General features: G+C 45.3%; 1 protein-coding gene across 11 annotated transcripts in view; it reads right to left on the reverse strand.

Annotated features, from left to right (window-relative positions):
- The window catches only part of LOC146822296 (protein leg1a-like), a 466,514-nt gene that overhangs the window by 225,146 nt on the left and 215,756 nt on the right, over positions 1-25,612 (reverse strand). For all 11 annotated transcript variants that reach the window (XM_085613386.1, XM_085613382.1, XM_085613383.1 and 8 more), the window contains one exon: positions 26-210. In XM_085613386.1, coding sequence (XP_085469512.1) covers positions 26-210 — 185 coding nt within the window. The remainder of the gene's footprint in view (positions 1-25; positions 211-25,612) is intronic.

Consider the following 25,612-nt stretch of genomic DNA (forward strand, 5'->3'; position numbering starts at 1 on the left):
AGATACAGAAAGCAAAGTCGTTTACCTTAAAATACATCTTCCATTTGTCCATTAAAAGTGGATGCAATGAATAGCAAGTGTCATAAGTTGAACAAAAGTCATCAGAGAATTCCTTAGGAGGCAATATTTCTGTCTCAGCTTGCCAATTGTCAAAAATGCCATCCTTAGCAGCTACAAGGAAAGGCACAACTGACAAATAATAGTCCACGCCTGTAAGAAAGAGAGAAAGTGCACTGAAGAAACAAGTCATTTACACAAAACAGAAAAAACACTGAACATACCAAAAAGTATCCATGCTGTTTTATTATTTTCCAGGAACAATGGTCCCTCACAACAAAAACATATTTTTGAAAAAAGTGATTTACAGATTTCATAATGTATATGTTTATCTGTCCAACATGATCATTTAATCTGAGCAATTAAAATAACAACATACAAGTGGGACCATACACAACACAAAAGAAGAACTCAGGCATTTAGAGTAGCAAGACCAAAAGAGCAATTCATTAGTTAGGTCAATGAAAATACTTTGCAGCACCACAGCACATATAATAATATAAATAATCCACATTTGAAAAGCGCGAACAATCATCCGTAAGGGTCTCTAGGCTCTGGGGGCCGACGGGAAGATTAAGCAAGCCATTGCCCAGAGTCACATGGTGCTGGGCTAATCTGCCGCCCGCAATCGAACCGTGATCCCCAGATTCCGGAGTCAGTCGCCCTGGTCGTGGCGCCACACCTCTTCCACATAAGGAGTATAACTTTGTGTCACGGTTCGAGAAGTCAACAACATTTCAATCCCTTTAACAAATTACTGGGATCATCTTCAGGACATGTCAATTGGTGCCTGAGACAGATGCCTGTGAAAGTGTGGAAAAGAAAAGAGGAGAACAAAAAAGGGAAAACAGGGAGATGAGGAAAAAAAGAAGGGGGGGATAGAGTATACATTATTTAAATAGCTTGGGAAAGATAAGTGATGACCTGCTATCCACGAGGTATTTATAAGTAAAAGGCATGCTCAATAAGCTGATACAGTTCAAGAGTGGCTCGAGTAAGTATAGAGAGGGGCAAGCTCATTCGGCTCCATATGAGGCTGGTGCTGGAAAGAGCCATCGGAGGGGAGGCATGCTTAAGAATTGGTGGGCTCATTGCTAATCACGGTGTGTGCATGACCTTCAATGTCAGGTAAAAAGACATAAACCGTAAGTGAAGCATGCCCTTGCACTCAGCAGGCTCGGTGATGTGAGGTGGTGGCACAGCGAGCTGACTGCCGATGGAGCCGAAGCCAATGCCAATAGTAAGGGCTGACCGCTGAAGGTTAGCTGACCCAGTCAACAGTAGACTGGCATGGGTGCCCTCGATGGAGCCGGTAAAAGACAACTGTGGTCCGATGGTACATGTAGAATCTGGCTGGATACATTCTAATGTTCCACTTTACTGTAACCCACACTGAACACCCACCCACCACAGGCGTCATGAGTCAAGTGACCCTGACGATAAAAGGGGCCGAGCGCACGTGCTCCTGGCCAGTTTACTGTACCAGTAACCCTGTGTCCTGTGTTAGTCATTTATCTGCATGCGGGCCTGAGGGCCCAGGAATTACAATGGCGACCAGGGAGCTGTGCCCCTGCGTGCACCAGCCCAGCAGATAAAGAAAAGGGGGAGAGAGCTGCCCGCGTGAAGGGCACCCCCCCGCAACAGGCGACAACAGCGCCTGATCGCCCGCCGGGCGTGTGAAGAGCACCGGGCGTGAGCAGTGCTCGGGAGCCCACCCTGCACTGACGGGAAAGACCAGTGGGATCATGTGAAGTGCCCAGAAGAAGAGCAAACCGATCGGATCCCACCCGCATCGGCCGCGACCCCCGCAAGTGGCGTGGACCACGCGGGAGCCCACCCCGCGCTGAAGGATCTGTGGTGTGCCCTCCGGTGCAAAGTAAGCCTGTGAGGGTAGAGGCACAAGGCAAGCGAGGCCGGACTGAGCCGATGCCGGCTGCCGCCGCAGGACTGCCACCAGGGGCGTAATGCCGGATCAGACATCGGGTGAAGGTGAGCCAGGGCTGCGGGACATCAGGGCGAGAAGACAGCCTGGTGCGGGAGGACGGAGAGTGGAGTAGCTAACCACTCCCCCGTCCCCGCAGGGAGAAATAGACTGAGCCCAATGCCCCCAAAGAAGTAAGGAGCCCCCGGCTGCAGCGCGGACCTCCCCCACCCCATGTGGCGTGTGAGGATCGAGCCAGCGGTGGGGTGGTGAGGCAAGGAAGGGAGACACCGTATGGCCTGCAGCTGATCGGAACGGCCAGCATGAAGGAGGTGAGACCCCGATGGGGGCGAACAGACATGAGGCTGAAGTGTCTTTTAGCCTGAGTAGGCGCGTATGCTAAAAGTGGGGAATCAGTCTCCAGCGCCTGCTCCAGCCCCGTGCAGCGAGGAAGGTGAACGCAGCTGTGGAGAGAAAGCGGAGCTGCAGGCGTGCACGAGAAGGCAGCGAGGCGGCCCGCATCATGATTCACAACCCAAAGTTCAATGCCCGTAAAAGCGGCGAAATGTGAAGAGCTGGCCGCTGCGCCCAGCAACAGGAAGAGACGCAGGAGGGGGAATAGCGTCGGCCCGAGACCCTGCTGATGTCCGCAATGACATCACGCAGGATCGGAGCCTGCCCAAACATGGAGGTGGCAAGTTTCCGCAACAGCGCTAGCTTTCTCCCCTCCCACATGCAGCGTGATAACTGTGGGACTGCCGCAGGCAGGTAGCAGAAAAAATAACAATCAGGAGGCAGCCGGTGTGCGTCCCCCCTTCCCAGCACAAACTAAAACAAAAATAAAATACAGTGATTCACGGAGAGATGGGACGAGGTGCCGCCGTTCGGCGGAAGGGCCACCTGTGGTGTGCAGGCTACAGGCTGCAATTCGGTCTCAAGGCCCCGCCTGCGATAATGAAGCATACGGAGAAAGATTCACGGGCACGAGAAAAGGCACAGCAGGAGACTGTTGAAGCCCCTGCTGTGCACGTGTGTGCCAGGAAACCAGCGAGGGAGATACAGCACGAAGACCGCAGCAGGCAGAAAGCTGCCGAGGCTGTGAAAAAAAGAAAGCAACACTGCCACCGAGTGTCCATTTAGCATTACTGCACCCGCAACAGAGACAATGTGCAACAGAACTAGGGACACAGCAAAAATTGCCTAGAGCACACAGATGATGCCCAGAAAGACTGCCTGGCATGCTGCACCAGTTTCAAGGTTAAGAGCGAGAGAGCCAGATACCCCAACGCAGCAAAGGAACCCTGAAAGCAACACTACACCCACCCCAGCGAGGAGGGTGCAGGACACTGGCAAGCAAGATGCCCAGGAGGTAGATCAGGAGGAGCAAGCTCATGGTGCCAAGAAAACCCTGAAAAGCGTCTAAGGTGAAAGGCATCACAGGAACATGAGATGCATAACCCACCGACAGCGAGAAGGGAGCCCTGAACACAGTAAGAACGAAGAGCAGCGGTACCTGGTGGCCACAGGTTGTCGCAGCAGCAGCAGGAAGAGGCAACAGCACCACCAGAAAGACAAAGGGCGGTTCAGGGACCCAGCACCAAGCAAGCGAGCAACAGCACAGAGACAGCGGCTACCGCTCCAGGAATGCAAGCACTGAAGCGAGTTCGCAGTAAGGGAGTCTGACGAAGCAACCAAAGGGCGCAGTCAGAAGTGCGCTGAAGCACTGCCACGGTTAGAGAAGAAAAGAAATGGTCGCACGACCACCAGAAGCCGACCGGCCAATGGTCGCAAGGAGGAAGAAGCTGACCAGCAAGATGGCCGCAAGGAGGAAAAAGCCGACCAGCAAGATGGTCGCAAGGAGGAAGAAGCCGACCGGCCGATGGTCGCACGGAGGAAGCCGACCACCCAGATGGTCGCACGGAAGAAGCCGACCACCCAGATGGTCGCACGGAAGAGGACCAGGAGGAGAAGGACAAGAGGTCCAGCAACATCACTCGAAATCAGAAGCAACTACGAGACAGAAGGTCGCGACGACCGGTCCAGTCACAGAGTGAAAGGAAGACAATGTCCTAGTGGTGGGAGAAGACCAGAGGGAAACGCGTAGAGTGCACGCTACACGAAGAAGCCTGGTAAGGACGAGCAAGAAGGCAGGAAGACTGGATCACATCGCAAAGAATGGAAAAGGAAGACAGATCCTGAGTGGCATAACACCACGACGAAGGAGGAAGAGAAGAGGAAAGGAGAAGAGCAAAGAGGTGTGCGTGACAGATCAACACACACCGGAAGGGGAGTACCCGAAGAGGGAAGGGAGAACGTGCATAGACACCCGGACCCAGTACCTGGAAAACAACATCAGCACCACTGGGAGTATACGTCGATGCGCAAACCCAAAGGTCACCCGGGGACGACAGAGACGAGCAGGCCAGTCCGTTGGTAACAACCACCTCTGGGACGTCACGGAAACAGGACCGTGGACATCCAAGGGGCAGAGGCCTCATGGACACCGGTGGCAGCGGATCCCAAGACGAGAGATGGACTGTTGAAGCTGGCTCTGGAGATCCTGGGAGAACAGAGGCAGAGCGCGAAGGACCAAGTGCCAACAGCACCCTTTCAGGCAGAGCTTCGGACACGGAAAGAGGACCCATAGCGACTCCTCCAACGCAATTGGAGCGACAAGGCGGCGGTCCACCGGTCCAGTGGAAGCCTGGCAACAAAGGGCCACCGGGTCGTGCAGTGAGAGGGGACACCCACGAGAGAGGGGTATCCGTGAGAGGGATATCCTGCAACGGTGAGTCCTGTAAGAAGACAACTACTAGCTGGAGGAAACACCTCTACCAGGGCATACAGCGGAAAGTTGAATAACAATGGTCCACCATCATTCCACCCACACTTCCACCGACGGCGGTACAAGAAAGAGACTGTGAGGCGCACTTCCACGGTGTAAGTCCAAAAGAACGCATCCGTAGAGCACTCGGACATCGTGCCAAGGAGACAGCGTGGTCCCGGCTGTCAGAATACCCTCGCCGGCAGTTGACCATCAGCAAAGAGACTACGTGGAAGTCCTAATCGCCAATTCACGTTTTGTTTGTAACTTGTGTGTTTTCTCCCACAGGTTCGGACTTCATTTTGGTTTAACTTTCATTAAAGTTTGGGAGGGATGTAGTATCCGGCTGGATACATTCTAGTGTTCCACTTTACTGTAACCCACACTGAACACCCACCCACCACAGGCGTCACGAGTCAGGTGACCCTGACAATAAAAGGGGCCGAGCACATGTGCTCCTGGCCAGTTTACTGTACCAGTAACCCTGTGTCCTGTGTCAGTCATTTATCTGCATGCGGGCCTGAGGGCCCAGTTATTACAGTACTGACTGACACCATTCGAGGCGCTGTGCTAAGAATAAGCGCATTCCATACCCTGAGGCGGTCTCCAGTGATAAGAATGTGCGGGTGCGGTCTTCCCCCTTTTCCGTTTTGGTTATTTTTCACATACGTTAATTGTTGTTATTGCTTACATAATTTTTATGCAAATTTCAATAAAACAGATTTGAAAGAAAAAGAATGTGTGGGTGCGGTGAAGGGAATCACCCGCGGTCTGGGCGGCGGACCGGACACTGGCGGGGTTCACGAGGGGAGTGAGAGATTTGAGGAAACGCTTTATCGATGTGTGGGGCCGGTGTCCACGGCGGTCCTTACCTCTAGTTGTGAACGGTGCACTTCCCAGTTAGCGATGGTGTTAAAGCGCTGCAATCCTAGTGCATGGCGAGCACAGGAAGGATTGACGTCAGGGGGTCAAATGACCCTGTTGTGATGACGTAGCGAAGGCGTATCCGGGCAAAGTGCTCTGTATCAGTTGTGAGGTGGTGCAGCTATATTGGAAGGGGGCAGTGGAAGTCAGTGCTGGGGGCGAAGAAACGTAGAGGTGTACTGGGTAGGGAGAAAAGGATTTTAAGATGCCGTAGTTGGTGCCACGTTGAGAAGTGGAACATCGCATTGGATAATAGTATAAAATGTGCAACAATGTTAGTAAAGCATCCAACCGAGGACCCGCAATGGTAAAAGGCATAGCATGAAAAATGCAGATAACAGTCAATAAATAAGAAAAGCATTCTGGAAACGTGTTACTCGCAAAATTGTCGAACTAAGGACTATGGAAAGGCATTGATTGAAGAAACCATCCGGTAGAGGAGGGTATACACATATGTATCAGCTGTGGTAATCCCATATGGGGGCACATATTAGGAAAAGCATTGATTGGAGAAAGCATCCGGTAGAGGAGGGTATACACATATGTATCAGCTGTGGTAATCCCATATGGGGGGCACATATTAGGAAAAACATTGATTGGAGAAACCATCCGGTAGAGGAGGGTATACCCATATGTATCCGTTGTGGTAATCCCAAATGGGGGGCACACATTAGGAAAAGCATTGATTGGAGAAACCATCCAGTATAGGAGGGTATACACATATGTATCAGCTGTGGTAATCCCATATGGGGGCACATATTAGGAAAAGCATTGATTGAAGAAACCATCCGGTAGAGGAGGGTATACACATATGTATCCGTTGTGGTAATCCCATATGGGGGGCACATATTAGGAAAAGCATTGATTGGGGAAACCATCCGGTAGAGGAGGGTATACACATATGTATCAGATGTGGTAATCCCATATGGGGGGCACATATTAGGAAAAGCATTGATTGGAGAAACCATCCGGTAGAGGAGGGTATACACATATGTATCAGCTGTGGTAATCCCATATGGGGGGCACATATTAGGAAAAGCATTGATTGGAGAAACCATCCGGTATAGGAGAGTATACACATATGTATCAGCTGCGGTAATCCCATATGGGGGCACATATTAGGAAAAGCATTGATTGGAGAAAGCATCCGGTAGAGGAGGGTATACACATATGTATCAGCTGTGGTAATCCCATATGGGGGGCACATATTAGGAAAAGCATTGATTGGAGAAAGCATCCGGTAGAGGAGGGTATACACATATGTATCCGTTGTGGTAATCCCATATGGGGGGCACATATTAGGAAAAGCATTGATTGGAGAAACCATCCGTAGAGGAGGGTATACACATATGTATCCGTTGTGGTAATCCCATATGGGGGGCACATATTAGGAAAAACATTGATTGGAGAAACCATCCGGTAGAGGAGGGTATACACATATGTATCCGTTGTGGTAATCCCAAATGGGGTGCACATATTAAGAAAAGCATTGATTGGAGAAACCATCCGGTATAGGAGGGTATACACATATGTATCAACTGTGGTAATCCCATATGGGGACACATATTAGGAAAAGCATTGATTGAAGAAACCATCCAGTAGAGGAGGGTATACACATATGTATCCGTTGTGGTAATCCCATATGGGGGGCACATATTAGGAAAAGCATTGATTGGGGAAACCATCCGGTAGAGGAGGGTATACACATATGTATCAGATGTGGTAATCCCATATGGGGGGCACATATTAGGAAAAGCATTGATTGGAGAAACCATCCGGTATAGGAGGGTATACACATATGTAACAGCTGCGGTAATCCCATATGGGGGGCACATATTTGAGGTCTATAGACCATACAACATTTTGCTGTGCATTCCTGACATTCTTGGAACCTTTTATAAAAGTTGAAGCTCCATGTCTCAGGTTTTCAGAAAAAAAGAAGGGTTCAATTATGATTCCCCCTTCTTTCTCTTCAAAGGCGATGGTAATGGAAGGCTTTGGGAGACAGGATGGGTTAACAAAGCAGTCTCATGCCAGGAGTAAAGCATTTACCATCTTCTGCTACAAGCTTCAATTCGCTGAGGAAAACACAATCAGCCATCATATATGGGTGGAGACAACTAACAAATCCTACTCACCAGCCAGAGACTATCTCGACTGATTGATCTGTTAGGATTGGGGGAATGACGGCTGGCAGCAGTGAACCACGACCTCTTTGAAAGAACAGATGCAAAAATCACTAAAATAACCTCCTCACTAGAAGACAGGGAATCTTAGGAGAAATGCTCCCATGCTTGCCTCACACTAAGAGGTTACAAGTCCCTGAGACTGCAGCATTACCTGGTTGAAGTTTTACATTTCAGGATAAAAAGCAAATATTTGAACCATCGCCTCAGGTTTGTACCTCCTCAAACACACAATAGTCTCTGGCTGAGGGTTGCAGGGGACATGACCCGTGAACTATATGGTCTTGCAACAGAAAACCTGGTTCATACCATCTGCCGCTGTAATTCAACTCTTGACATATGCTGACAATGGCTGTGCATGCTTTGGAACCAGTTAGGGGCGAGCTACTGCCGGCAGGCCTACCCTCTACAGACCAGAGAACTACTTCCTGAACTGTAAAGTGCCTTGAAGGAGTGGAGAGAGCCCTGTCAAAGGCAAAAGCCACACAACTGCCATTGGACATAAATCAAGCTACACCCCCAGTAACGTGACCCCTAACCTTCTCTAAAATGGCGTTTGCCAACAATGAATCTGGTCAAGATGTTGTTCAATGTTTATCGCTTAATTTTAAAAAACTGTTATAGACATAAATAGTTTTTATCATAGCCTCTCTCTGCACTAGCACCTTTTCTACCATTTTTAATGTGTTTCCTATGACAGCTCTGATTATTACTGAGGTCTTTTACAGATTGTAATGATTTAAATTAATCTAACAATAAATGTTGATTTGATGTAATTTCATTTAAGAGAGAGGATGTGTTGTTAACTCCTTTTCATAGTTTTTTTCTTTTTTGCAGACATAATTATTGGCTCCAATAGGCCCTTATTTGTGATAATTTGACCAGCAAGATGGTGAATCACGAGCACTATTCTAAGTGGAAATCAACTACCCAAGAAGAACCGGTTTGCAGTGTTAGTAAGCACTGCAGAATGGATCCTGGCATTTCTTCGATTTCTGAAGATCAGATTCATTCATTTCTTACTTCTCTTATAGAAACATTGAGGTGATCCAGATGTGATAGGAAGATAACACTCTGCCTCTGGGCTCATTTTCACTCCTCTCTCATCCATTTCTTCTTGTGATGTTACCCCACCTTCAATGTCATCACTGCTTCCCTGGAATAAGAGCTCACTGATCCTGGTTAGCATTCCGCTGGAAGAAAATGTGACCAAGTAAAGAAAAACACCAAGTACAAGTTCGTGCAAGATCCAGATTATCCCTCCTCTTACACCTTATTGTTGAGAAACTGGAAGGACACAGAGAAAGCTCAAATCCTCAAATTGATTACCAATTGATGAATTTTAGTCAAAAGTGATTTGTATCGATCTGTTTCAGGCAATGTAAGAACCATGTTAGCAATTGTTCTGGAAGATCTGTTATGCTAGACGAAATGTCAGTGGTATATGCAGTGGTTGAAAGAGTCAGCTCAGCCCTTAAGAAAAGTTATGAATTTATAAGTAAGGCCATGAGAGCTGGTATTTATGCTGTCTATTTCTCTTAGTCCCTTGTTAATGATTTCCAGACTATTGCAGCTGTGACTCAAACTGGTGACGACTGTGTTATTTTGCAGTGTGGAACTATAAGTGAAATTCCTGTCAATTGTAACTTGTGATGTTCTAAAGCTACTGCCAGTGTCACTGTGACCAATTTTGCAGCCAGGCATCAGATGGCATGTATTCAGAAAGCAAGTCTAATAAGTTTGCCTTTCTTGGGAGACCAAAACAAAACCAAAGGGGATGATGGATGGAGTCTTGAACATTTTAAACTCTCACCCCCAGTCAAATGATCTGGGTTTAATCCATCGTCATTCTTTATCTCAAATCAGTCTGACCCTGTGCCTCATGGGAACAGTCCAGCCTGAATTGCCATGCAATGTCTGCCACTGGAATCAAGCAATCCTGGCAGAAGAGGGGTGAAACCCCGAAACCGATCCTAGGATGCTTGTTTCCAGTCCAGGCAAGGCTTGGCAGTTCGGGCTGGACTGCTCCCATGAGGCACAGGGTCACGACTGATTTGCATATGGCTGGGTTCAAACTAGAACAGCATGGTGAGCAAAAAAATGATGGATTTAGGCCCAGATCTCTGTACTGGGGTGAATGTATGACATTGTTCTGCATTCTGTCCATCAACTGTTGTTTTTGCATTTGTCACCCCGAGTGGGAAGGGTATGCCCAGACGTGGGTCCCGTGCTCTCCATGCCACTGGAATCAAGCAATCCTGGCTGAAGAGGGGTGAAACCCAGAAACCGGTCCTAGATGTTTGTTTCCAGTCCAGGCAGGACTTGGCTTGGCAGTTCGGGCTGGACTGTTCCCATGAGGCACAGGGTCTAGACTGATTTGCATAAGGCTGGGTTCGAACTGGAACAGGATGGTGAGCAAAAAAAGATGGATTTAGGCCCAGATCTCTGTACTGGGGTGAATGTATGACTGTTCTGCATTCTGTCCATCAACTGTTGTTTTTGCATTTCTTGGGGGACAACGTGGGGTTATACTGTGAAAATCTTTTAAACATCAGTAGCATACAGGGCCAGATGTACGACCATTGACTTTTGCGACTCGCAAATTGCGAGGCGCAAAAGTCAATGCACAACACTGTTTGCGATTCCCAATGGGGTCTCACATTGCATGCCTCATGAATATTTATGAGGCTGTCCCAATTTGAGACCCCATTGGGAATAGATGGCACTCCCAGGGATGGTGGACTGCTGGGGTCAGCAGACCTACATGTTTGGGACTGCTATTAAATAAAGCAGTTTTTGTTTTTGTTTTTAAGGTCCCTGGGACCACTTCCTGCCCTTAAAAAATGTTTGTGCATGCATTCCTAAAGGGAAGGGTGGTAAACTGTGAGTGTTTTGCGACTGCAATTGTGGTTGCAGAACATTCTTACATAGCTGTTGGGGTCAGTATTGGGAAGGGAACGCCCCTTTGTAATATCGAGTTGCTAAACACTATTTTGTGAGTTGCAAATTATTTGTGACTCGCAAAATAGGTCTAGTACATGGCCCACAGGAGTTTTGCATGCCAAAATGGGTCTAAAACCTATTTGCGCATGCAAAAATCTGTCATACCTCTGGCCCATGGTGTTTTAAGCACCAGTTTAAACCTGTTAGAGCTCCATTTGCGCCACCTCCAAACATCATCTCAGATATTCCCATGATCCAGCTGACCACAGGCATTACCAATCAACTTCACTTTGAGGTCAAATAATCAAATGTACATCCTTCACTGTTGCAGGGATTCTGCTTATGCACAGAACTATGCGCAGGAAACCAGTACCTCAGTGAATTGTGGTGTACCAAAAACTCACCTCAGCACCCAGAACCCCTATCCAGCTAGCATCAGTGTCCCATTCGTTATCCGTATTTGCACGGCGGTCCCAATGTATAGACAACCCAGAACAAGCGACTTAGAGTACTCTCAGGAATGGTGGGAATCAGAAATACCTTTTAGTTATTATTCTCATATCAGTCCATAACAAGAGACACGGAAAAGTTCAAAATGTTTATTTTATAAACCTCGTGTTCTAAGAAGCAGTACTTTGGCTAACATAAGCAGACAAATGATTAAAATCAAAACCATCAGCATTGTTACAATACCATAGAAAATAAAGGGAGAAATCATAATACAAATGACAGTGGAATACAACCACCTTCCCTTTAAGAGTAAGTTAGTATTATTATACTAATAGAAGGTCTCTAGGCTTGAATGGGGAACCCCATACCGTAAAGATCAGCTTAGGTGAATCACATCACAGGATCAGGTATGCTCTGCACCTGGAAAGATTCTTCTCCAGAATGAATGTGAAATGCATGCAAGCTGCTATATTAAAGGTTCCTAGGTCTCAGATATTTGCAGCTGTGTGTGTGTTATGGCTACAGAGTGGGCCGATCAACCTGAACTCGAAAGCATACATTGCTTGGTGACTCAGACTAAGTCTGCACACACTGTTCAGACCAAGGTCGCAGCTCACGTTCAGAGACGCGAACACCAGACAGTTCCCATGTGAAGAAAAGGCAAGCAAGCAGTTTTCAAATAATAACATGTCTCTGCAGTGTCGTGCGCAAAAGCAGCAGAAGTGGCAAGATGGCTTTTCTAGCATCTATCTCGCTTATGCTAACATAGTTATGTATGTATGCAAAAACCCTGCCTTCACTACATCACTTCTATAAAGCAACAAAGAACAAACATATACTAATCAGCTGCTCAGTGTTCCAGTGGGCATCACTTCTTCTACTTCTATCAGGTCTAGGCAAAATCATAAAATAATGTTTGGATGCTAGAAGTATTTTTTCAGAGATATCAATTGGATGTTGTCGAAAGTCCTCCAGATTCAGGGGTCATTTTCACTCCCTGGTCCAGTGATCCAACTCCACAGCCTGCCTTATTGTACAGCATCTCAGATCAGGTTCAGAAACAGCTATTTATATCTGTTCTTTGAGGTCAGTGTTTGGGTTGGAGAATAATTCTCTAGTATTTCTGGTTCCTAGGGAATACAGAGAAAGAATCACCCTGAAAGGATTGATTCACCCCTGTGGTCTATCCAAGAGAATGCTGACCAATGATAGATTTTCAGGAAGCCTATCTTCATGTACCATTCTCTCAGATGCTCAGAGGATTTTAGTGCTTGTAATCCTGAAGAATTATTGGCAGCACATGTATTTTGATTCCTGCTGACATCAGCTTCCTCCTGACCTCTGCTTCTAAATATCCACTAAGGTTTTGGCTCTTTTGGTTGCAGTTCTTCAGATAACAGGAATAGTTGTACATCCATAGCTAACTGCCTGGTTATTCATCCTCCAATCACAGCAAGGGTTTGTCTTTTCTGCCAACAACATGGCTTTCTGATCAGTCTCAAGAAATCAAATGTGACCTCAGCATTAGAAATAACAGTGAGCAAGATTCAAGATGCAGATTACAGCTGTGTTTGTTTCTTTTCTGAGAGCTTCCACACTGTACTATTGTCCTTCCATTCTACGGGGAAAGTATTTTTCCTCAGGCAAGGATTGTCTCCAAGCCTAAGGCACTATTGTGAGTATGCTCATGGAGATTGGGGAGCTGGTGCTGAGTTAATTTCAAAATTCAAAGATCTTTATACAGATCAGAATCACAATAAACCATGAAAGTACATCGATAACAATATAACACCATTCCGGATTTCATAAAATCAAATTGCAATATAAATCCATGTCAATTAATTGATAATGAGTTGTAGTTCGGATTGATATCATAAATACAAAACTTTATAATGCATGACTACAAACACATATACAATGCAATAAAAGTCCAAATCAATTAATTGATATTTAATTTGGAGTTCAAATTCTCCTGAAAAATACAAAGCCTTAAAGTACAGCACCACAAGCAATCATACATACATAATAAAATATGGCCCACTATTAAATCCATGTTAATCAATGAGAATGTGATTCATAATTTAAGTTTTCGAGTTACATGAGATACTTTCTTTCAGAATGAAATATAGAAAAGTTTCTCTATAAACACTAATATTCTTGTTTTAAATAAGTGTTTTTTAAATATTTCCTTAAGTTTAAATAAAATTTACAAAAAAGTGCAAAAGTCGGAATGGTTTGCTTTGACTTTTTATCACATGGCCAATATGCTCTACCCTTAATCAATCTCAAAGACACATAATTTATTTTCTTTAAACTATTAATGCGTACATGGTTGAAAGAACAAAATATACATGTACATACAATATCAAAGAATAGCATACATTTCTTTTATAAAAATGTGATACATGTGAACAGCAAGTAATAGATTGAGCTGCATATTGAAAAGTGGGGGTCATCTATTACGATTTATCAGTGTAGTTTCATGATTTGCAAAAATAAGCAATGTGCAAAGGCGTTAAGCTGACTTCATAATTCTTAGCTAATAGCATTAGATAGATGACATAAAATTGAGTCAAACCTAACGTTTCAAGGAGTTGCAAGAGATACAAACTTTGTTTGCTTATAGAATAAGTTTTTCAAAATATGGCTACTTCCAAACACAATTGGTAGTGATGTATCACATTTCAAAACCCTCTGACCTATTAGTTTGGGGGTGACCTCCAGGTTCAGACATATAGGGTGTATACACTTCTGTCAGGGAACCCAAATATTCACAACTTAAGAACAAAATGTGCTCCTCCATTTTGGGATCCAGGCCACAAACTGGACACACGTTAGGAGACTTGTATTTACTCCAATTACATGGATAGGATCACAAGAGTAAGTTACCCAGCCGGAAGTGCACATACATACAATTTACTATTTGCGTGGCAATAGTATGGAGAATTTGCTCAGAGCTTGGGGTGACAATATACTCAAAGAACAGGTTTGTTAAATGCCCTTTGGATCCGCTCGTAACATATTGGTCAAGAACATAACCCCAATAGCAAGATTTTAAGCTTTTTACCACAACTTTGCCAAGGGATCTTGGATCGCCCAAGAAACTTTGCAGGGCTCAACTGGAACTAATAAAATACAAACTTTAACCAGAACGCCTTCACCTTCATAGTATTGCTCTTGTATACTGAGTCCCTGAGGGAATCCCTGTAATTGATTAACTCTGGTGTGGCCCAAAGATAGACCCAATAAACTAAGGGCTTTAATGAAGCTGAGTCTGATATCCTGCGTATGGCGAGGAATAAAAAGAGTGGGATTAGGGGAGTGCTAGCTGGGACTGAAACCAGTGTTCTTATGAAGTTTTTCTCCTCAATCGTCAATTGACGTGTGTCAGTACATCTCCATACTTCAGCTCCAAACAGGGCGGTGTTTTGCACTTTTGCTCGATAGATTTCTAATGCAGGGGATATCGAGTGGGGAGACGTTCTCTTGTGTAACCACAAAATAGCTTTAGATCTATACTGAATTATCAAAGTGCTTTAGGTAAATCGGGGCTCCCATTTAATTGTGTCTGATAATTTAACACCCAGGTAATCAAAGATGTGAACTCTATCCAAGATTTAATCCCAAGTACAATATATTTTGTTTCGGTAGCATTCAACTCAAGGCCTCTGGATTTACAGAACCCCAAAAATGTATAAATCAAAATTTGAAGGACCATCAAAGTATTGGATATGAGGAGTGAATCATCCTCCTAAGGGAGGATGGGGACATACTCGTTGGTTAATTTAGGTGAGTCATTCCTTCAATACACGAGTTCATTTACCACATCTTTCATGTACAAGGGAAACCGGGTCAGAGTCAAGACTCACCCCTGGTGCATACCCTGCTTGATGGGAATGCAATCTTTCAATTCACCCTTGCTACCTAAACTGACCTGGCCATAGATCTCATCATGCAGCCTTGTAATAATTTGATTCAGGTTCCCAGGGAACAAGGTCAATTGTAGCTTTAGCGTCTGCAAAGGCCACATAGGAGCATATTCTCAAGAACGTGTGATAACCATCGCAAAAATTACTTAACGCAACCTTCAACATCGCAGTCTATTGTGGTAAAATTATGCCGTGTTAACAAAGCATTCTCAACACTGAGGCACAATGCGATATTCCCCAGATAACGCGTCAACTGACCGCGCTAAAATCAACGCTACTCTGCAAAAATGCAAAACACGAATGCAAAAAAAGGTGCGATGAGGCCAATTGCCATACATAAATCTGCGAAAAACAGCTACAGGCCTGCAATTCACATGCGTTAGGCAGGAAAAATCACCATAAAAGTAGAAAAAAATCTGACAAACAAATGCCAAACAACAGCCAAGCACAATGGATGTTGCAGGAGCAAGTACGGCGGAGAACCAGAAACCCACAAGCCCACCGGAGGACCTGCCTGGGACCTTGGGGTCAGGGAAGGGCAAGGAGAAGAATAGTAGGAAGAAGTGGTTCAGTCTTCAGGAAAACAGGATCCTAATAACGGAGGTGGTCGAACACCATCAACAACTGTTCATCACCTCCACTGTGTCATTGGCAACAAAAAATGGACTATGGCAGTTCATCATGGACAAGGTGAATTCAGTCAGAGTGCTGAAGAGGATAATGGATGAGGTCAAGAGGTGCTGGAATGATGTCAAGCGCAAAACCAAGCTGAAACTCGCCAACAACCGGAAGGCAGCAATGTAGACTGGAATTGGGAGTCCTGCGCCACAGGAGGAGCTGGACGAGATGGAGGAAATGGTGTCCACAGTCATCAGTGGGGAGACGGTGGCTGGAGCCACGGGAACGGACACAGCTAAACAGGACCGGACACAACAGCACCAGGGTGAGTAATGACCAGGGACTGGGGGGACGGGGAGATGGGCACAATGGCACACATGCACAATTGAGCTGAGAACTAGGGGTGGGCGGAATTCGCGTAATCGCGTTACGCAAATCTCCGCGAAACGGTAAAAAATCTCCGCGAACATGCAGAAATTCCGCGAACACGCGGAATTGCTTGTTCGCGATGCTTTTTTCCTGTTCACAGTTGCTGTTTGCGTTTTGAGAACGCAAACAAGAAAAAATTTCGCGAAGTCGCGGAAAGCAGAATTTTGGGCAATTTCGCGTTCTCCGCGGAACGCGAAATTACCGAAATTCCACAAATTCCGCGAGCGGAACGGAATTTACCGCCCAGGCCTACTGAGAACATCTGCGGACAAACCATGACCCAGACCCCAACTCCCACCCAGAGAACAATGTACCCAAGTATGCTACATGTAAGCACTGTACAAGCACAGAAGTCAAAGGCACACCGCATGAAAGGGATAAGGGGCAGCAAAACATAGCAGCAGGGGCCACCCCCCAATGCAGCACACACACATAACATGCAGAGCACATCAACACTGAGAACAAAGTGGCACAAATTGCAACATGTCCACAACAGAACACAGGACACAACTGCCGCCTACTGGGTGTAGACACTGGCCAATCACAAGTGGCATTGCAGGGAAATGTGAGTTGACAATGTACAATTTCAAACACACATGTGTGATGTTGTTGAAATGTCCACTGTCCCGCAGCAAATAGGCAGCCCCTTCAAAACAGCCATGATGTACACAGTCATGCAGTCTGTATGTGAACATGTACAATCCGACAACATACATGTGAACACATTGTCAAACTGCATCTCCCCTTCACATTGCAAAGGGACAATCAACACCTCCTGCAGAGCAGCCTGAACCTCTCTTCTCTGATTACAAAGAGGACCACCACAGCTTCGACTCCGACACCCTCCAAGAGTTCATTGACAGTCTCCACAGCCCACCTCCAGGAGCAGGGCAGCCCAGCTGCAACGGGGACACCCACCCCATGCACAGACCACACAGCAGGCAGCACCCACCACCACGGCTGCCTCCCAGGACCTTTACGAAAAACACATGGCCTTCCAATGCCATCAGTTGGGATGCCAGGAGCAGCTGGTTGAACAGGTGTGGGCGGGCTTCGACTGCATGGCAGACAAACTAGATGCCATACATGGGTGTCCGCTCCATGCTCCCCAACAAACCATGGCTGACATCACCTGACTGTGAAACCAGAACGACTGTCTAGTCAGAGTGGTTCCAGCGAGCTCGCCCGGGAGTTGGGATTCATGCGGAGGCTCATGGAGACCATTGAGCGGGCCAATGTGGAAAGAGCAGCTGCCATGGCTGCACACCAGCGAGAGGTAGCTGGGTTCCACAATGACCTCAAAACCATCCTCATGGCATTGCTGCCACAAGGTCTGGCGCTGATGCATGCTGCTGCTACCACTACATCCACATCTCCGCCCCTGAAGTGTCAGTGCCACACAGTGCGGCAGACATTCCACCTCTGGCCACTGAGATGTCACTGCCACACAGTACTGGAGAAAGGCCAGCACCACCCACGCGAGAGGCACATGAGACAGCAGAGGACGAAGATGCCCAGGGGCCTGCGACATCACATTTCACAGGCCTAGAGGCGACATGATGGTGTCCGCACCACGATACCCAATCATAGAGGGTCCATGACTTGCGGGGCACAGACTTGGTGGCACCGGATACACTGCGGCCGGCAAAGGCACACTGCCACGGGACAGTGACATTCGGTGCACTGAGGTAGGGGCACCGTAAGTGCTGAGTGGGTGTGCAGCCTGCGATGATGCCCCGTCCCGGACTGCTCAGGTTTTGTGTGCCCTTCTAGACTGCAGTGTAGGCGTGAGCCAGCAGACAGCGGGGACCTACTGCCATGTGGCGTGGCCTCCTGGGTCACAGAGTTAGCAGCACTACAAGGGCTGAGTGGGTGTGCAGCCTGCGATGATGCCCTGTGCACTGGTATGTCCTCCACCATGGCGAAATCAAGACCCAGAATCAAATGTGAGACCTGGTGGCCTGTGGAGCGGGACTGCATGATATGGAGGGTGCATTGTCCACGGGTCCCAGGCTTGTGGCTTGTGGCTTGCAGCAGCATCTGGTGGGCTCTCTTTTCTACATACCGGTGATGGAAGGTGAGCAGTGAGGCATGGGTGCGCAGGGGTGGGCATGCAGGCCTGTGGTGCATCTGCCTGGGTGTGCAGGGATGGGCATGGACCACTGGGTGGCTGGAGGGGCTGGGGTACATCTGCCTGGGTGCAGAGGGGCGGGCATGAACCTCTGGGTGGCAGGAAGGGATGGGGTGCATCTGCGTGGGTGCGCAAGGGCAGTCAGGCGATGATGTCTTGTGCAATTGTATGTACTGTGCCATTCATATATCTGGACTCTGTTTCAGATGACGGGTCTATTTCAGATGTGGGACCTGGTGAACTGCACTACATACCGGCACGTGGTTGGAGACACACCGGTGGCAGCAGGTGAGCAATGTGGCTTGGGTGTGCAGTGTCGGCACTCTCTCTCCCTGTCCCTCTCTTCTTCTCTCTCTCTCTCTCCCCCTCTCTGTCCGTCTATCTCTCTCTCCCCATCTCTGTCCTTCTATTTCTCTCTCCCCCTCTCTGTCCATCGATCTCTCGCTCCCCCTCTCTGTCTGTCTATCTCTCTCTCTTTCGCTCTCTCTCTTTGTCCCTTGATGTGCGCAGGACACACCTTCTCATCATGATTTTTGTCTTGCACGCTGAGACCTACGGATAGTTCCAAGGGGAGCCTCCTTGTGTCTTCATTTCTGTTCTGTGTTTATTTTAATACATGTTCATTTGTTGCTTCGAAGGTGAATGTGTGATGCTCGTTTTTGTGACGACACATGCATCTCAACAGATGTGATTGTGCAACATCATGCGGATTATTCTGTGCATGATTCCATGTACTTGATGTGGCATGTCTTTGGCCGGGGGGCTGCTCGGGAGGGGGGTCCTGGGGGTGGTGGCAGTGGGTGTTGTGGCCCTCTTGGGTGTGCGGCACTGATGTTTAGTAGCTCCATGGCATCTGTTGTTCTTCAGGTGTGGCTCTGGGCTGGGCTCCCTTTTGTGGTGCAAGCTGCAGTCCGACTTTGTACCAGGTCAGAGCAGGTGTTCATTTTCTTCTGCTAACGTGCCTTATCGCATGTTTCGTAGTCTTTTCGCCGATCTGGCTGGTCGTTGAGAATGTTGCGGAGTGGTGTTTTTGCTGCTTTTTGCACGGAAACGCCTACTCTGCATCTCATTAGCGATAGTTGCTGGCGTCATCTGTGACGATGTTTTTTGCGGCTGCTATCGCAGGTAAACTGGCACTTTGGGCTGTTAGCACCAGCTTGTGAATGGGGTGATAGATTTATCGTGATTTTGGCTGCGATAAAGTGCCGTTAACTTGGCTATAGCTCATTGAGAATATGGCCCATAGAGTTTTTACTTTGCATATTTCCAGTAAAAAATGACAAGTCTGAAAACCTGATCTGGGAGTGTTGGTCTTCAGGTGGAAGCCAGCTGGAAGTGGGTACCTAATATGTTCTTCCTCTACTTATTTTAGTAGCTTATTCAGAATTTGCATTTTCTGTAGGTTATGTATAAGGCCTATAATCTTATAGTTTGATGTGGTGCAGGCATCACCCTTTTTATATATAGGTATTATTTCTTCCCCTTTCCATGAGTCAGGAATGTCCCCACCAGCCAAAATGGCGTCGAATAGTAAGTTGACGTAGCTAACCCAAACTTAGGCCTCTGATTTATACAAATCTTCTGCTATTTTATCAGGGCTGGGGGCTTTTGCTGGTTTACGTAGGCTGATGGCATTATGGATGTTCTCTTTCCTGAAAGTTATTGTATCAGTACCCCCAGAATCTTATGTTATTGCACCTTCAACGAGAGTCAGCTAGCCCGGACTCAAGGACGGATCATCAAAGTTATCTTTGGCAGACAGGAAGGTAAAGTGGGAGACCCAAGCATCAGGGAAAATATGATGATGTCATTGCTACCATGCAAACGTAAACACCAAAAAGACCAATTATCATTGGTTGAAATGGAACCGAGCAAGTCATGCCAGATCTTGTCATCCCAATTTGTTTTAGTTTTCCTGAGAGCTGTTTTATAAGTCCACCTGGCCTCATTGGTCTCCACCCTCTTATAACTCTTAACTGTTGTTCTTAATGCTTGTTTTGCAATCAGAGTTGAACCATCGTGCCTCCTTCCCAGAGGCTAGTTGTTTATGGTCAGGTCCCCTATAGAAGATGGCTTGCAGCTTAATAATAAGATGACTATGCATGCTTGGAATGGGGGTTGCAGAGCTGGGGAGGTCTTTATAATTGGATAGTAAAGACACAAAAAAGCCATACCTTTCTGAGTGCAGTTTTTGTTTTGGTATTACATTGTGCCAGGAAAGTTGCCTGCATTTATTGGCTAATATTGGCTCTGGTACTATGGTAGTATAACCTACTCGGGATCTCCTTAGGATATCCCCGATCACAAATACCTTCAAGGGGTAATGATCTCGTCTGCTCGGGTTTCAGATTTCATATGGACAAGTAACAACCAGAGCCTTATTGCTAAGAAAACATAGTCGATAACTCTTGAGTTGTGGCCTCTTTGAAAAGTAGGCGCCCTCTAAGGATCTGAGTTGGTACGCCTATTACAATCCCTTTACCCCAACCAACATATATATAAGATAATTGGAGAGCAGGACCAGAGAGAATGCAGTGGGATTTTCCTGCTAAATGGGTAATATCCCACTGCTCGTCGTCTGCCTCTATTAAGCCATTAATATAATGCGTGGCTCGAAACAAACTTTGAACTCTCCAGTAACTATTACGTTGTGTCTTGGTGACAGAGCTCAAGTAGTTCATCAAGGAGGACTAAACAGGATATTCACTGTTGGTAGAAACAGATCTTGTGTACATGTTTATTAGTGCCAAACTCATGCCAGCTGAGAATATGAGCACAATCCCCATAATGTTGGGGAATAAACACACAGAGCAGCATGGAAGAACAAAAGATTATTTTTTACCAAAATTAGAAGCCCGCCGCTAGCCTGACTGTATTTCCCAGGAGGCTTTGTTTCCACAATGTAGGTTGTGGAGTCCTTTATGCACAAACTATTGGTTGCCCATGTCTCCTGAAACATTTAAAGATCACAATCTCCAATGTAAGATAACCATTCAGAATCAATTTATTTAGACATGATACCAGCAAGATTGTGATAACAATGGTTCAGGGGCAAAAGCATCATTAAAACATTGAACAATGTGTGATTGTGCAATAATTACAGCCAGGATGGACCAGACAATGTGTCAGCACCACCACCCAAATGTATATCACATATAGCATGTCCATGACTTAGGTTAGCGCTGGCAGGAGCTGGCATTCCTGACAATTAAATCATTGCTCATTCTGGAAACTAGCTCACTGTGTGGTGTTACTCAATCAATTGCATTAATATTGGATGCTTCTGCTTCCACCATGCATCTAGACTCCTGCAAACATGAATTGGGATGGTTGATCAAGCAGTCCAAAGTATTCTTGCTTGATTTTGGCAAAGACTTTAGTCTAAATCCAGTCATAAACTAATCCCTCAGATGACAGGTGTGCTGACCAAGCTGATTAATAAGATTTTCAGCCAGGCACACATTATGTAGAGTCACTGCAATATAGTCATAGGTAGGAGAGTCCATAGCACATTATCTAGTGTAAACAATGTCCGACCTAATTATTGTGTGGCAGTTGCATTTTACCATAAACCAGTGGATGACTTTGTTTATCAGTGTCAGTAACCTCAAATGATCCAGAGGGTAGTTTGGGTACCTAAGTCATATACATTACTTTCCTGACGGTGTCCTCATGGCTAGTTTGATATAAAAGCTTTGGGAGTAAGGCCATTACCTCATGGGGAATCTGCTCAGCTCTGTGCTAAACTTATTGGATGATAAATCATGATGTTAGTCATCAAATGGTCTAGGGCCATGCAGCTGGACTAAAGACTTGATCATAGGTGGTGGATAAGTGTGGCCCAGTGGCATATGCTCCTGATTGCTATTGACAAATGGATTTCTAGTGATGGTTTAATTCTGCGCTATCGCTATCTCATGGGGCGAAACAGGGCGACTGCGTTTTAACAGCAAGGCCTTGTTCCTTAGTATGAAAGTGTGGTCTACTTATAAGTGACTCCCCTGTAAATTATTCAGAGAATGGGGGTTGTTGTTTCCTCTCAGTCCATTTCCCACATGCGCTGTAATAGGAACAATTTTTACTTTGAGACTTAGCTATTTTATTAGAAAATTAAATTAACAGACTGTTGAAATTATCCAATTTGTGGTGGAGTATTACCTAGCTGTCACTGTTTACAGACGTTAGATGAAAAGCATTATGATCATTTTTGATTTTAGCTGTAGCATGAGACTGAAGTGAATCAGTGGATTTGGGGAGTGGTTGGTTGGATCCTTCGGTGATAGTAAAGGGGCAAACTTGTTGGAACAAGGCACACTTGGGATAATGTCACCTTGGTGGAAACTGTTTATTACTATTTGTTTTTTAAAGTTAATGTTATTTAACTTCCTATTTAAAGCAAAATACTTACTTGTATAAGTGGCTGTACAGTTGTGTATCATGTAGACCGATATTGGTGATTCTGATATTTTTTACATAGTCTATGGCTAGTTATGGTAAGCAACAATATTCTTGTTTCCAATATTTTTGTTTTTGATATCTGTTAAAATAGATACCTTTGATGTCTCAGGTGAGGAAGAAGTAATTCTTGGTAGCCTTCAGAACCTGGGGATTTCCCAATCACCAGCGACTGAATGGCTTTGGTAATCTCTGTTTATGTAAACCAGCGGTTTCTTCCTATTAGACATGTTAGCCTTAGGGAGTTCTTTCCCCAAACATTTGGCCTTCATCTCCTCCAATTTTTTTGAATTGGTTTTTGTTGGTCCTAGGACTCTGCAGATTTTACCACTGATAAACTGACTAACTGACTTAAGCGCTCGCACTCACTCCCTAAATCATGTTAAACATGGTTAATTTGGCTTAGACCTTGTAGTCATATTTAATTTACTTAGTCATCCCTATTAAAGTGGAATACTATATACCCAGTCCTCCTGATCAAAGATTTGACATACTTGAGTAATGGCCACAGACTTAGAGTTCTACCGGAATGAAATCAATTACACAGTTCTGGGTGTTGATTTTAGAATATTGCTTTTGAATTTCGGATGTGATTTCTGCTGCTGTATTATTTATGAGTTTGTAATGATTTTAAGTAATCAAACAATAAATACATTCATTACTTTATTCATTTTCTACTAATCAATTAGAGGTGGCAATCAGTTTGGTTGTCTATTAATGTGTGGGCTAAAACCATGTGCTTGCTTAAAAGGAGAAATGTAATTACTAGAGTGGACTAGGCCTGGGCGGTAAATTCCGTCCCGCTCGCGGAATTTGCGGAATTTGCGTAATTTCGCGTTCCGCGGAGAACGCTAAATTGCACAAAAGTCTGCTTTCCGCGATTTCGCGAAATTTTTTGCTTGTTCGTGTTCTCAAAATGCGTGTTCGCGAGATATTTCTCCCCGAGCACGCAAACAGCAATTGTGAACAGGAAAAAAGCATCGCGAGCAAGCAATTCCGCGTGTTCGCGGAATTTCTGCATGTTCGCGGAGATTTTTTACCGTTTCGCGGAGATTTGCGTAACGCAATTACGCAAATTACGCCCACCCCTAGAGTGGACACATCAAGAGAATATATGTAGAGGATGCAGTGTGAGGAGTGTAATACAACTTCAGTGATCCCTACAGTCATCTTATGTACATATAGTTGCTTCTGCGTTTCAAAGCAGTGTGTATATATATATTCACTGAAAAAAATGTAGGTTTCAGGGGCGTTATAGTTAGCTGGACTTTTCACTCATACAAAACCATTGAAATTCTCCTGTTATAGTTAGTTCAGCTAACTATAACTCGCGCGCCCGCTATGCACTGATGATGACGTCACATATTATATCACTCATGACATGGTCAGTGACATCACTCATGACATCACTGATGACATCTCAAATGACATCACTGATGACATCATCCAGTGAATGTGTGTTTTTCTGAAAATTACATATATTTAATATATGTATATCTCAAGGTTGATGGAAGAATAAATGGGTATATAAGTGTCTAAATGGATGATTTGTTTTTGAAAAATTGATTGTATAACTGACTGATTAAGTGTATCTTAGTGAATACATGGCTTAGTGAGTAATGTTTAAATATGTAAATATCTGTATCAGTCTCTCACTTTGTGTATAAGTGGCTGCATGGGTTGGTGAGTAGCTACATGAGTGTCTATATAGGTTATTAGTTGGTTTTATGAGTATCAGTATGAGTGTCTGAGTATCTGTATGGTTCGATGGGGGGTATTACGTAGTGCATAGGTGCATGAATGAGTGACTCACTGTTTGTATGTGTTGAAGACAGCATGTGTGCAGGACTGTATGGGTGGATGAGTGTGTGCATGGGTGTGTTAGTGAGTGAATGACTGTCTCAATAGTATCTTTATGAGTAACTACATATGTTTTAAACTAGTATATGTGACTATTGGTGTATATAAGTGAGTATATATGAGAGTGAGAGATTGAAAGAGTTCCTGTATGAATAAGTATATGTTGTAAATAAATGTTTCTATAAGTGATTGTTTAAAAGACTAAGTATGTGTACGTTTCTGTAGAAGTAAGTGTGGTGGTGTGTGTATAACTGTATATGCAAGTAAATGGATGATTGATTCTTTATTAACATGAGTGACTATGTGTGTGAGTAACTCTATGGATGAGTGGCGTTGTGTAACAGGATGTATAGGTGTATGAGTACATATGATGAGTGAGTACATGTATGAGTGACTGTATAGGACTGTTGGTGAATGAGCAGATGTGTATGTAGATCTTAGAATTACTAAATAGGTTGTTGTAACTGGGATTGGTATGTCCATTGCTTTGAAAATTTTAGTTTCTATTTTTGAATGTGTGTATCAAAGGTTATATTAGGAGGAGAGGAGGTCTGCCACTCTATCACAAGGATGATGTCATCAGTGATGTCATTTGAGATGTCATCAGTGATGTCATGAGTGATGTCACTGACCATGTCATGAGTGATGTAATATGTGACGTCATCAGCCGTGCATTGCAGGAGCGCGAGTTATAGTTAGCTGAACTAACTATAACGGGGGAATTTCAATGGTTTTGTACGAGTGAAAAGTCCAGCTAACTATAATGCCCCTGAAACCTACGTTTTTTTCAGTGAATTTCTAAGGCTTTTTAAATGCTAATTCCTAACCATAACGTGCCTGAAACCTATGGTTTTTTCAGTGAATTTCAAAGGTTTTTTAAATGCT

The sequence above is a fragment of the Triturus cristatus genome, chromosome 6 (genome assembly GCF_964204655.1).
Source record: "Triturus cristatus chromosome 6, aTriCri1.1, whole genome shotgun sequence".
Lineage (NCBI taxonomy): Eukaryota > Metazoa > Chordata > Amphibia > Caudata > Salamandridae > Triturus > Triturus cristatus.